The following is a 12,346-nucleotide window of genomic DNA, read 5'->3' as shown; positions in this document are numbered from 1 at the left end:
CTAGCATAAACTGAGGCTTGCCGCAATGCTTGTCCAGTCCTGTCCTGGGATCCACTCAATCACTCAATGTACTTGGACTGCGCAATCAGCGAGATCACTACACAACTGCCAAGGTACCCTAACAACTGGAAGAACGCCCTTCGAGACAACCGTACCTGCTGAGACGTCGTGTGTGACTGCGCAAATATGTCTCTTATTTGCTTGAAAAAGAAGATCATCTCTCTATGTGTCCCTTTGTTGTCTTGTTCCTCTTGTTACATAAAGAAGTAAGTATTTTCTTTGCAATTGACGCCCCGTTTTAATTAAATACGCGATGCGACATATAATCTTAACTATTTATCTAGTGTTTCGTCCTTTAATAATACAGATTTGGGGATGGTTTGCCGAAATTACTCGAAACTTTCTCCTCCTGGGCATGTCCATTGGAACCGTCTGCTTCATTCTCTTCAGCTAGCCCGGCAATTTCTTCCTCCTCGTCCTCATCATCCTCATCATCATCCTCGTCTTCTTCTTCTTCTTCTTCTTCCTCCTCCTCGTCTTCTTCTTCTTCACCACCGTAATCCGCATCCTCCTCCTCCTTATACTCTTCAAATCCATAATAATTAAAGAACGGATCGTTACTCGATATATTATTCATAGTCGTATCTCCATTTTGATCTTGTTCCACCATCTCTAATGCTGCCATCACATTACCTTCCAAATTTAACATGGCTTCATTCATTGCATTGGAAGATATTTCATTCTCACCATTAGTGTTTAAGTTAAGTTGATTCTGTAACGGAGTTCCAATGGAAATCGAAGCATTACCATCATTCTTTCTTCTCTTCTTCGTACTATTCTCGCGGCCCTCATTAACAAATTTATTAAATGCATTCATCGATCCATCATTATCCTCCACAGTAGTTGCGGAAACAGACTGATAATTCTCATCAGCAACAACACCCCCATCATTATGGAATCGTATCCGTTGACGTAACATCGACCCTTTCCCACCATGTCTTAATTCTTGTCCATCAGGTGGGGTTGCTTCATCAACACCATTATTTTGCTCCCTTTGCAATGAGCCAATAGCTGCAGCTGCCATCCTAGATAAATTACTCGACGCATCACCAATATGGTTCCCCGCATTTAAAACAGTCTGAAGTTCCTTATTAAATGAATCATTATTATGCGAACCAACAGCAGCAGAAGAAGAACCTGCAGCAACAACAGTCTGCGACGGCAGCATGCGTGTCTGAGGAACACCATCATTGGGCACCACAACCACACCAGTCCCATCTTGATACCTCATCTTACATTTCTGACACTCTTGAATAATCTCAGAAACTGTCTGCTTGACACCTTTCCAATGGTACTTCTCCACAATCTTAGACGTCACTTTATTAATCCCCTGATGCTCCATAACGTGATAATCCAATGCAATTTGTCTCTGTCTATCGGGATCATAAACAACTTCCTTACCCTTAGTCATTAATTTCCCATTCAATACCGAATGATACTTACCAGTAACACGTAGTCTGGCCTTCTCATTCCGGTCACAATGATCAGGATACTTCCCGGTCTCCAAATAATACTTCAGTCGTTCATATTTAGCAATCTCATTAGTGATCTGAGGATCTCGCAATAAATCAATACTCTTCGTAATATGTGCAAATTCTTTACCATAAATAAACGAATCCACAGGAACATCAAACCCCTTCAAGATAGCAGATTCAGGTAATTTACCAATCCTTCTAAAATTTAAACCTTCCAAGATACGACGAATCCCCACATTCGTCCCATAAACCAGAGGAAAACAAGAAGAGGTAAACCCCAACCTCGTGGACCATTCTACAAACGTTTCCACTAGTGTCCTCCCAATACCCTTCCCACGAATACCTGCATTAACCAAGAACGTCCCAGTGACCACATGTGACGATCGTCCAGGATATGCCGGTTGCAAGGCAAATATCCCCAGACATTGTTTCTCCCATTGTATATTCAAATTTAAATTCCTTCTCTCTTTCCTCTTCTTGTATTGCGACGTTTCTCTCATCGTATCTATCTCCGTCCCGTAATTATTCTCCACATTGGGTAAATCATTATCAACACTGTAATCTAACTCGGGAATCTCACCAAGGACCATCACACAGATGTGTCCGTCGTTATGGAACCAAACATCTTTGAATTCTTCCATGTTTAAAGTCTCGTAATAGGGAAACGAATCACCTTTTTCAATTTCCATGTTAAACTCATCCAGGAGGAAGTTGAGTAGTCCCAGAGGAAGTAAATCAGAATACGATGGGATGGGGTACATCGTGGCTATGGTCTCTCCGTCTTTAAGAAGGATCGTGTGCGGTTGTAATTGAGATTGGAATTGTTCTGGCACGGATATGGAATTGTTATTATTATTGTTATTATTGGTACCTGTCGGTATGCTGTTATTATTGTTTTCATTCCTCATCTTGTCTAGCTTTGAGTCAATATCTTATTTTGATGTAGTAGTAGTGATAAATATGGATCTTGCTTTTGAAGAATTAGTCTGTTGACCACTGTCTTCTCTTAATGTAAATAGAGGAAATACACACTACTAAATAATTGAAAATATTTGCAGATCTTAACGCGGAGATGACTATCACTTTTACGCATCACAGATAAATACATCTAAACACTGTCTTGACTCAATGACTGCTTCAAGAATCGCCGTGGCACAATTATGCTCCTCTGCTAATGTAACTAGGAACCTCCAAGTAGTGAAAGACTTAATTCAAAGGGCTATCGATGCCGACGCCAAAGTCATCTTCTTCCCCGAGGCAACTGACTTCATCTCCCAAGGACCACAGCATTCCAAATTACTAGCTAATGAATCCCTTGATTTCCTAAATGGTATTACAACAATGATAAAGACTACGAAGACTAAGATTGATGTCTCCATTGGGGTTCATCTCCCACCGATAAAGGGAGAAGACAGAATTCAAAATGCATTGGTTTACATATCCGCAGATGAAGGAATTAAATCCATTTATAAAAAGATTCACATGTTCGATGTGGATGTCCCCAATGGTCAATCATTTAAGGAATCCAATTCTACCGCCCCAGGACGTTTCATAGGTGATATCATTAATACTCCCGTTGGGAAATTAGGCCCTTCAATTTGTTACGATATTAGATTCCCCGAATTAGCTTTGAAACTAAGGTCAATGGGTGCTGAAATTATTTGTTATCCAAGTGCATTTACCATGAAGACTGGTATGGCACATTGGGAAATATTGGGGAGGGCAAGGGCCATAGATACTCAATGTTATGTTGTCATGCCTGCTCAACAAGGTGTTCATGACACTGGAGCGGTTGCCAATAAGAGGGAATCGTGGGGTCATTCCATGATAATTGACCCCTGGGGTGACATAATTGCAAGAGTAGATGCAAGTGTTAGTGATCCTCAAATAATATGTGCTGATTTAAATATGGAAAGACTTCACCAACTACGAGAAAGCATGCCTTTAATGAAACAACGTCGAAAAGATATCGATTTTGGATTATAAAAGAAAAATACTTTCCTTCTATCTATGAGTAATATACAATTAATAAATAATATCAAGGAATATTTTTTTCCTCCTTCGTATGCATTCTTCCTCTTCTATTTGGATTCTTCTACTCTTGTCTTGTCGGTAATCTTGAATGCAAAGGTCAAATAAGATGTATGCGATTTAATTTCACTTTCAATCTTCGTTACTTCTTTCCATTGATAATTTGGATCACCTTCTTTGACTCTTTCACCCTTACCAAATGGATTAAATTGAGTCTTTTCAGTCACCGGTTGGCCATTATTTTGATCTTGTTTCTCTTCTTCAGTTTTCAAACCTTCCAATTGTCTCTTGCGTCTTTCCATACCTGCCAATTTCCTTCTCTTAATATCTTTCAACCTCTCTAAAGCATCATCCAAGGTTCTCACCATTTGTCTTCTACTTTCATATCGTCTTCCTTGAATTTCCACCATCTCTATATTCGTCCATCCATTCTTTTCTAAACTTTCCAATGTCTTATCCACTTGTTCTATACAGGGAGAAAAGCAACATACCCCAACCTTCTCTCCCTTGGCAATAACACTATCCAAATGATGAATTGCTTCCCAAGGTGCAGGTAAATCCAAAAATACGGCATTAGCATTCAAATCTACGTTTTGGACATTTGTCAAATCAAAAGACGTTGTATCACCACTTTTAATGGTAAACCCATCAGCACATACATCTCTATGAGTTATGGTTACATTTTCATCCAGTAGACCATGCTCTTTAAATTCCTGCATAGCTTGTTCAAATCTCACTTGATGAAATTCAAACGTAAATAGCTTCTTCACGGATCTGGCAAACGCATGAGAGAATGAACCAGAACCAGTCCCAGCCTCAATAACTCTAGAATTGGGACCACAATTCAATCTTTGCATGATGTACGACGAATCTGGAGTGTAGACGATTTGTGTTCTATGAGGTAGAGATAAAGTCCAAAGTTCAGGTGTTGGTTGCAATACATGAACAAAGGCAAATCTATTGGTTCCCTTAGTACGTATGGCAATTTGGGACCCATATTTCTTCCCGATCATGTCCTTATGAGGGAATGTACCATAACGAGTGTTGAATGAGGCCTCTGAATCCATCTTGACAGGTTTTATTTGGTCCCTGGAAATCCATATTAGAACTAGGTCACCTTCTTGGACAATATCCTTGTATTCTGAAAAGCAAGATGTTGTGAGACTCATGGTTATCTGGCAATGGTATTGGGTCGATGCCTTGGTAGGTTTGTTTCTTGTTCCAGCGCTGTTATGATGAGATGAGATGAGATGGTTAAATTTTTTTTCGTTATTGAAAATCGCTAACGGCAAAGATAGATACAAAGTAAAACGATTAATATGTGAATATAACGTTACGTACTCTATGCTAGTTATTCGGACGGCGAATCAAAACCCCATTCTTTGGATAACGTAGTTCTGTGCTACTATACCGAAGGCCAGATTTAGTCCGTCTTCTATCCATTCTTTAACCCAGTCACCAGGGTCTACACCGAGTTCTTCTTCCTCTTCCTCCTCTTCCTCCTTATCTCTATTCGTCTTTTCATTGGTATCGGCATCGGCATCAGCATCTTCACCTTCATCGTCGTTGTAATTTTCCAGCCATTTGACCCATTTCAATGGGAAACCTTGTGATCTCGTTATTGTTGTAATATTATTTGTAATGTCCTTTAGTACAATGGTGAAATTGAAATTTCCTGGATGTGAAGGGTCAGTGGTAATAATGTCATCATCTTTACCTGTATTGGGGATAGCGATGGGTAGAATAGCAATAAATATATCACTTATTTTATTTTGATCATTTTCATCCTTTCCATCCTTGCCTTCTTGCTTTTCATTCTCCTTCTTTTGTTTCATAATCTCTTCATGAGCTTTATTGAATAATTTAATGGAATTATCCAAATTAGCAAATGCTAATTTTTCACCATCATTAATCTTCCCATTAAATAGATTCAATTTCCTTTTCAGGAATTTAGCATCGTTAAATTCGTTTGTGATTGAAGAATCCATTTTCTTATTTGGGTTTCCCCATTCATCAACAAAGATTCTTATACCGCCTTGCACTTGAGAAGACAATACTTGATCGAATTTTGTTTCAATTTGATATTGTAGATAAGAATAATTAATCAAATCATGAACCAAATGAATTCTAAGGATCTCCTCCGTGTCACCCACAACAATCTTAGAAAGACTTTTTGCCAATTCCGATATCTTTATTGGATTCAAGTTCTTGGTCAATTTGGATGCGATGGAGTCCTCCATCTGTTGTTCCTGGTTAATTCTCTCTGTCACTTTCTTCAAGTGCGTTGATGCTTGTTCCGTAGTCTTATTCCATAACGATGAGACAGTATTCGAACCCGACGAGGACCACCAGTTGGAAAAAGATGTTATTGGATCATTTACTTGTTCTTCTTCTTGTTCTTGTTCTGGTGTCTTTGCCGTTTCCGCAGTTATCTTTTCTTTACTTTCCTCCTTCTCCTTCTCCTCCTTCTGTACCGGTTGGTCCTCCGTCTTAACTCGTTCCTCCACCTTCTTTGTCTGTTTCTTATCCTTCTTCTCGGACAGATCTGCTGTACTCTTTTCTAGTTCATCCAGGAAGTCCATAATGTCCTCGTCCTTCTTCTGTGGATCTTTCTTTGTGGCATCTTTGGTCTTATCGTCCTGGTTCCCGTTGGAGCTTGTCTCGGGCAACGATTCCAGAAACTCAAACACGTCGTCTGCCTCGGTAGATTTCCTCTCTGTAGTCATAACGGAGTGTGTATGGTTGCTTTAACGAACTATTATTTGTAGTAGTAACTGTTATTGTTGTTGTTGTTGTTGTTAATGATCGCTGTCCCCTTTCCAATTCAAATACAAAATCGTTCCGCACGGCAACGAAAAACTTTCACCTCATCTCATCGCATTCATATACAATAAAATTACTATTACAATTACAATTACTACGTTTATTCGTTTCTGGCTGACACTCAACATACCCAACGATGCCCTCCAAGAACTCCATCAACAGACCCAAGCAGACCGTGAACCTCCACCGCAAGGCCCAAAAGGCCGGCAAGAAGAGAGCAGCTCGTGAAAGGGCAGGTCAATTTAACCCTGCCAGATCCTCTGATTCATCTCGTTCAGGTGAGATCAAGTCTGTCTCCTTGGACTTGTACCGTGCGGGGAAAGTGGAGAACGGTGCTGGAAATGGGACTGCCTCCACTAATGGGGCTGTCACGTCGAGAACTTTGTCGAAGAAAAGGGCAAAGAAGATTGAAAGAAATTTGAAATATGCTGAACAGAGAAGATTGTTAACAGATTTGACTGCCAAGTTGGAAGATTCCAATGAAGGTATGGAAATTGATGCTGTCGGTGGTGGTCGTGCCAAGAAGGTTGAGAAGAAGACTGCGTTGGGTCAAGTGAAAGAAGCTCTTTGGAACGTCATTGAAGATTCTTCCAGTCAAGGACTCGTTATTGGTTCAGGACAAGGAACCACTTTGGGGGGTCCAATGTTCCCATGAAATTTTGTGTATTGTATTTAGGGCATATGTATACTAGTAATAAAAGAAAGAAAGAAAAAGATATTTTTCTATACAATTTATTGATCCAATAGTCCCTTCGAGGTCAATTCCTTGGCTACTTCACCCTTCATGAATGAGATCACTTCTGCTGGGTCGGCGGCCGTGAAGACACTAGTCCCAGCTACAATGACATTGGCACCAGCCTTAGCAGCTTGTGGGATCGTTTCCTTACCAAGTCCACCATCTACTTGAATATTCATATGAGGGAACTTTGCTCTTAATGTTTCCACTTTAGGCATCATATCAGCCATGAATTTTTGACCACCAAAACCTGGTTCCACAGTCATGACAAGAGCCATATCCAAATGTGGGGCCAATTCAAATAGGACATCCACGGGAGTACCTGGTTTAATGGCACAGGCAGCTTTCATACCATGACTCTTAATCAATTTGACCAATTCAAGAGGGTTCTTGGTGGATTCGTAATGGAAGGTGAATTGATCAGCACCACATTTAGCAAAATCCTCGACCCATTTCTCTGGAGATTCGACCATCATGTGACAGTCAAAGAAGGCAGAGTGTGCACCTGAACGTGGAACAGAACGACGTAAAGAGGTGACTATTGGTTGACCCAAAGTGATATTAGGGACGAAGTGACCGTCCATGACATCAATGTGCAACCATTCTGCACCGGAATCGATCACTTTATGACATTCGCAACCCAAATTGGCAAAGTCGGAGGCTAAAATACTGGGGGCAATGATGGGTCTGACCATGATAGTGTGTTGTTTGTCTGTATTTTGTTTATGATCCTATCTGTGAATTTCTCGACATATTTCGTTTAAATGTTTGATTGCAATTTCCGCCCGAAGAAATATTAATTTCAATCAATTACGTACGGTACGTACCCACGTTGTTCTCATTAAACTAGTAAGCACTCACTTTATAAAGAGCTGAACCTCTGTTAGTTTACCTACACACTCACTCACACACAGGATAAGACAACTATGGCTGCTAAAAGGAAGATTACAAGAATCCCGCAACAAGTGGACGCCTCATTGGACAAACCATTAGACACCGATGCCCCACCAACCATCTTTGCCACTGCTTTGAAACCAGAATACGCCACCGCTGCACTAAATCTCTCTGTGGATTTTCTCAAGCAACAACAGGCTATCGCCAACAAGTACTTGATCACTCACCCGATTGTCATCTTCATCATTGTGATCATGCTCATCATATTTATGACTCCACGTCTCACATTCCCCACCATGGCACATTTCCAATCCGTGTCAGGGATGCTATATTATTTTTGTCTGGTGAACAAGAAGGCCGTATTGACTGCCTTACTTTTCACCGTCATTGCTACTTCATTCATTTTCACTCTACTATCGCGTGTCTCTGACTCGTACTTCAAATTAAAGATTGATCAGATCGTCAATTGTAACGCGCTCACCATCTTCAATACCGACTTACAAAAACTACGTAACAATACAGAGGAGGAAGATGAAGAGACGTTGAATAATACCCATATCATCGTGTATAGAAACACTCCTATTGCATTAATTAGCATCTCCAAGAACAATGCATTATCCAAGAAGAACGAATCATTGACGATGAATATCAATTGTTTGGGGGCCAGGAAAGTATATTTGCCCAGTGGGGTTGTGCATGATATGATCGATTGGGCCATGATTAGAACCAAAGCCTTGTGTTCTGCGACTGGGGAGAAAGTCGATTCGTTGAGGTTGATCGTGGAGGTTTTTTCCTTTGATGAAAAGATGAAACAGATCTTGCGTAGGAAGGGGTTTGTCTTTGTTCAGAGTGGGAAGATCATGGAGAATAGGTTGCTTGGTGGGTTGTTTGGTGTCAAGAAGGAACTTTGGGGGTGTCAATTCCGTTTCAATAATGCTAAGAACAAGAAGAAATGAAAGAATTAAAGCATGTATTATTTTGTTTTGTATAATTTTACAAAATTTTATGTAATTTAAGCATATTATTGACGAACTAGAAATTTAACGGTACGGGTATCATAATGAATAAAGAGCAAACAGTCTAATAAAAGACAAATTGAGCAGAACCTGACAGGACAGAAACGGTACAACCATCGCTTTTAGAGAAAGATCCATTTTCATAGACACATTCCCCTTGCACATCGGATCCATCTGTACCGACAATCTTGACGTTGAAATTGGCCTTGGCATTACTATTTGGGTTGGGCAACAATGACAAATAAGTTTGACCATTAGTGTACCCAGCACCAAAGATAAGAGGAGCCCAATTACCCACTTGTGAATCGGAATCCCCCCAGATACATCCATCCTGGGGTGACACACCTGCGTTATTAACGTAGTATTGACTAGAGGTCTTCTTACCTGACCATTTGAAAAATGAATCCTCATCCACAACACTCATTGGTTGTTCACCACCATTAGCAGTAACCAATGTGGGTACGACCATATTTTCAGACCCTGGATAGTCTGTTCTACAAAGAGCCACATCCTTATCGAGTTTATTGACTGCCTGTGCAGTATTCTTATCCCATTGACACAAATAATCTGTGTCAGTGTTGGTACGATGAAGGAACCCATCCTTACAGACAAGTCCACCAATGGCGGACCCAGATGCAGGTTGTTCTGATGGCCATTGAGTCTTGGACATTCCTGGTTGACAGGCATAGGAGCAATAAAACCCATCTTGACACTCTGAAGAGATTTGAGCGTCCATGTTCATGATGGAGGTCCAGCCTCCGAAACCTAGCCAGTCTACGGGGATGACACCTTGACCTGAAGGGAAGGAAGAACATTTGATGGTTCCATCTTTGAATTTTGTCGATGGGTTGGAGAAAGCGGATAAGTCACCGTCAATTGAAGAAGATGAATCAGCAGTGGTATCCTTCTTGTTGTCGTTGTTTGACTTGATGGTGGCTGTAGCGACGACTTGGGAAGGTTGCAAAGTAGTAGTCTTTGTATTCTTGGTGGCGGTTGCAGCTGGGATGACGACGTTACCGTCAGCGTTAACGAATTGAGTCACGGTGACCACTGCACGTTTTTCATTATGATGATGGTCATCATGGTGAACAGCAGGTGCAGGAGCAGCGGCAGCGATTGAAGCGGATAGTAAAATGGTTGATAATTTCATAGTTGGATTAAATGAGTGAATGTGAACCAAAAAAAGAGTAAAAGAGGGACTTTGTAGTTGGAAAAGTGAGTAAGAAGTAATGAATGTGATATAGAATCAGAGAACTGTTCTTTTTAGATGTGATACTCAATGGTCTCCTGTAGAAGCATGTTAGCCTTAGGATCCAAGGGTCCCCAGTATTTATACGGCATAAAGAGGGGGGTGGTGGTGGTGGTGGTAGAGGTGGTCTGAGAAGCCCACATTGATGATCCCCGTTCCTTTTTGCTCTTGGCAGTGAGCACAGTAGTAGTGAAAAGTTTTCCAGTATAATCCTAACGTCAACTTAAACTTCGTCTACCGAAAAGTTCTGGCCTCGAGAACAGAGGCCGTTACCCTTTTGGGCATAATGCGGTCGGTGTCAAATCAATCAAGTCCGGATTAGGAAACCTGATTGCTTCTATAACCCGGCTCGGATCTCGGGCCGGTGCTCCGGGGCGTTCCGAGAAAGCGGGATGTGTTACCCGGCCGGTTACGTAAGGAGATACTTCTGGTCGCGCTTTTCCCATCTTACGTTTCTGATCTCAGTCTTTCTTTCTCCCTTAATTGAATTTTCTTCTTTCAGAAAAGATTTACCCGGCGAACGCGTCCTTTTTTTTTTCACTTGGAGCTTGGAATTTTCCCTAGAATAATACTAGAAACGCGTAAACAACTTGTTCATTTAACATCATACATAGCAAACATCAATCAGCAAACTCACATCCATAATTGAATCACACAACATGTCCATCGTCTCCCTACTCGGAATAGAAATCTTAAACAATCCAGCAAAATTCACAGACCCTTACGAGTTCGAAATAACATTCGAATGTCTAGAACCTTTGAAAAATGATCTGGAATGGAAACTAACATACGTTGGGTCCTCCCGATCCCTAGAGCACGACCAAGAACTGGACTCCATCCTAGTGGGGCCCGTCCCCGTGGGGGTCAATAAGTTTGTCTTCTCCGCAGACCCACCATCCGCGGAATTGATCCCTGCAAGTGAGTTGGTTAGCGTTACAGTTATTCTATTGAGTTGTTCATATGACGGGAGAGAATTCGTGAGAGTGGGCTATTATGTGAATAATGAGTATGATGATGAGGAATTGAGAGAAAATCCACCGGCAAAGGTTCAAGTGGATCATATTGTCAGAAATATATTGGCGGAAAAACCAAGAGTGACAAGATTTAATATCGTTTGGGATAATGAAAAGGAATCTGATATATATCCACCAGAACAACCAGATGTAGATGAAGAGGAGGGGGAAGACGAAGACGAGGAGGAGGAGGATGAAGAAGAAGAAGAGGAGGAGGAGGAGGAGGAGGAGGAAGACGAAGAAGATGAAGGTGAAAAGGATGAGAGTGCCGCCGATGATGATGAAGAGCCTGAAGATGAAGATGAAGAAGGTGAAGATATAACAGGAGAAATCGATATTCAAGAAAGTGATGATAACGGAGAAGCGGCCGAAGAAGATCAAGAACAAAGTGAGAAGAAGAAGAGAAAGTTGGACACAGTGGCAACTCCTCAAGACACACAATAATTCACTTTATAAAATTATATAGACAGCCAAAAATAATAGCCATAATAGATTGTAATTGAATTCAACGTTAAAAGGAAGTTAGTAACGTTAACGTCACATTTGGTTTGAAAAAGCAAAAAAGAATTGGACGAGTCCGGAATCGAACCGAAGACCTCTCCCATGCTAAGGGAGCGCGCTACCAACTACGCCACACGCCCGGTATTTCTTGTTAATTTAAGATAACCGATTTATTTGAATTATTTATGATTACCAACGAATGTTGATGTTTGATTTTATTATGTGTACCAACTAAGGTTGATGTTTGATTTTATTATGTGTACCAACTAAGGTTGATGATTTATTGTTATTATGTTTACCAACAAATGTTGATGATTAGTTTATTGGATATTTACTAACAGGCATCTCTATGTTCCGGCTGGCCATGTATTTCGGCAGTCAAGCTGTACGAGTTTTCTCGAGTGTTCCGATTAGTGTTCCCTAATCAAGTCGTACAGAGTTTTAGAATGTCCTGTTATCACCGAGGGTCATGACCTCTGGAACGGTGTGTTAAATCTAGATTATTAATAAGTTTACCTATTCGGGAAAAGAAATGAAGAAATGTGAAA

The 12,346-nt window shown here is 40.8% G+C and overlaps 10 protein-coding genes and 1 non-coding gene across 11 annotated transcripts; 4 read left to right on the top strand and 7 right to left on the bottom strand.

Annotated features, from left to right (window-relative positions):
* Positions 1 to 59: 59 nt before the first annotated feature.
* MCO6 (Mco6p) lies at positions 60 to 218 on the bottom strand (the record flags this gene model as incomplete). The annotated part of the gene is made up of 1 exon (XM_003673865.1): positions 60 to 218. One exon carries the CDS (start codon positions 216 to 218, stop codon positions 60 to 62), a length of 159 nt encoding a protein of 52 aa, XP_003673913.1.
* Positions 219 to 355: 137 nt separating this feature from the next.
* SPT10 (Spt10p) lies at positions 356 to 2,443 on the bottom strand (the record flags this gene model as incomplete). Its single annotated transcript, XM_003673864.1, has 1 exon — positions 356 to 2,443. The coding sequence occupies one exon, from the start codon at positions 2,441 to 2,443 to the stop codon at positions 356 to 358; it is 2,088 nt and encodes a 695-aa protein (XP_003673912.1).
* Positions 2,444 to 2,663: 220 nt separating this feature from the next.
* Positions 2,664 to 3,521, top strand: NIT2 (putative hydrolase; the record flags this gene model as incomplete). The annotated part of the gene is made up of 1 exon (XM_003673863.1): positions 2,664 to 3,521. The coding sequence occupies one exon, from the start codon at positions 2,664 to 2,666 to the stop codon at positions 3,519 to 3,521; it is 858 nt and encodes a 285-aa protein (XP_003673911.1).
* Positions 3,522 to 3,616: 95 nt separating this feature from the next.
* GCD14 (tRNA 1-methyladenosine methyltransferase subunit GCD14) lies at positions 3,617 to 4,735 on the bottom strand (the record flags this gene model as incomplete). Its single annotated transcript, XM_003673862.1, has 1 exon — positions 3,617 to 4,735. One exon carries the CDS (start codon positions 4,733 to 4,735, stop codon positions 3,617 to 3,619), a length of 1,119 nt encoding a protein of 372 aa, XP_003673910.1.
* Positions 4,736 to 4,933: 198 nt separating this feature from the next.
* MTC1 (DUF5427 domain-containing protein MTC1) lies at positions 4,934 to 6,292 on the bottom strand (the record flags this gene model as incomplete). Its single annotated transcript, XM_003673861.1, has 1 exon — positions 4,934 to 6,292. One exon carries the CDS (start codon positions 6,290 to 6,292, stop codon positions 4,934 to 4,936), a length of 1,359 nt encoding a protein of 452 aa, XP_003673909.1.
* A 233-nt stretch (positions 6,293 to 6,525) lies between these two features.
* On the top strand, positions 6,526 to 7,044 carry ALB1 (Alb1p; the record flags this gene model as incomplete). The annotated part of the gene is made up of 1 exon (XM_003673860.1): positions 6,526 to 7,044. One exon carries the CDS (start codon positions 6,526 to 6,528, stop codon positions 7,042 to 7,044), a length of 519 nt encoding a protein of 172 aa, XP_003673908.1.
* A 77-nt stretch (positions 7,045 to 7,121) lies between these two features.
* On the bottom strand, positions 7,122 to 7,820 carry RPE1 (ribulose-phosphate 3-epimerase RPE1; the record flags this gene model as incomplete). The annotated part of the gene is made up of 1 exon (XM_003673859.1): positions 7,122 to 7,820. The coding sequence occupies one exon, from the start codon at positions 7,818 to 7,820 to the stop codon at positions 7,122 to 7,124; it is 699 nt and encodes a 232-aa protein (XP_003673907.1).
* A 231-nt stretch (positions 7,821 to 8,051) lies between these two features.
* Positions 8,052 to 8,975, top strand: PHO86 (Pho86p; the record flags this gene model as incomplete). Its single annotated transcript, XM_003673858.1, has 1 exon — positions 8,052 to 8,975. The coding sequence occupies one exon, from the start codon at positions 8,052 to 8,054 to the stop codon at positions 8,973 to 8,975; it is 924 nt and encodes a 307-aa protein (XP_003673906.1).
* A 124-nt stretch (positions 8,976 to 9,099) lies between these two features.
* On the bottom strand, positions 9,100 to 10,185 carry NCA3 (SUN family protein NCA3; the record flags this gene model as incomplete). Its single annotated transcript, XM_003673857.1, has 1 exon — positions 9,100 to 10,185. One exon carries the CDS (start codon positions 10,183 to 10,185, stop codon positions 9,100 to 9,102), a length of 1,086 nt encoding a protein of 361 aa, XP_003673905.1.
* A 758-nt stretch (positions 10,186 to 10,943) lies between these two features.
* ASF1 (nucleosome assembly factor ASF1) lies at positions 10,944 to 11,741 on the top strand (the record flags this gene model as incomplete). Its single annotated transcript, XM_003673856.1, has 1 exon — positions 10,944 to 11,741. One exon carries the CDS (start codon positions 10,944 to 10,946, stop codon positions 11,739 to 11,741), a length of 798 nt encoding a protein of 265 aa, XP_003673904.1.
* Positions 11,742 to 11,865: 124 nt separating this feature from the next.
* Positions 11,866 to 11,938, bottom strand: NCAS0Atrna7A. The gene has a single exon. It is a non-coding gene; the product is annotated as a tRNA-Ala (tRNA).
* Between the last annotated feature and the right edge of the window lie 408 nt (positions 11,939 to 12,346).

This window comes from Naumovozyma castellii, chromosome 1 (genome assembly GCF_000237345.1).
Source record: "Naumovozyma castellii chromosome 1, complete genome".
NCBI lineage: Eukaryota > Fungi > Ascomycota > Saccharomycetes > Saccharomycetales > Saccharomycetaceae > Naumovozyma > Naumovozyma castellii.
The sequence above is the reverse complement of the archived record's forward strand: the minus strand, read 5'-3'. Positions and strand labels throughout refer to the sequence as shown.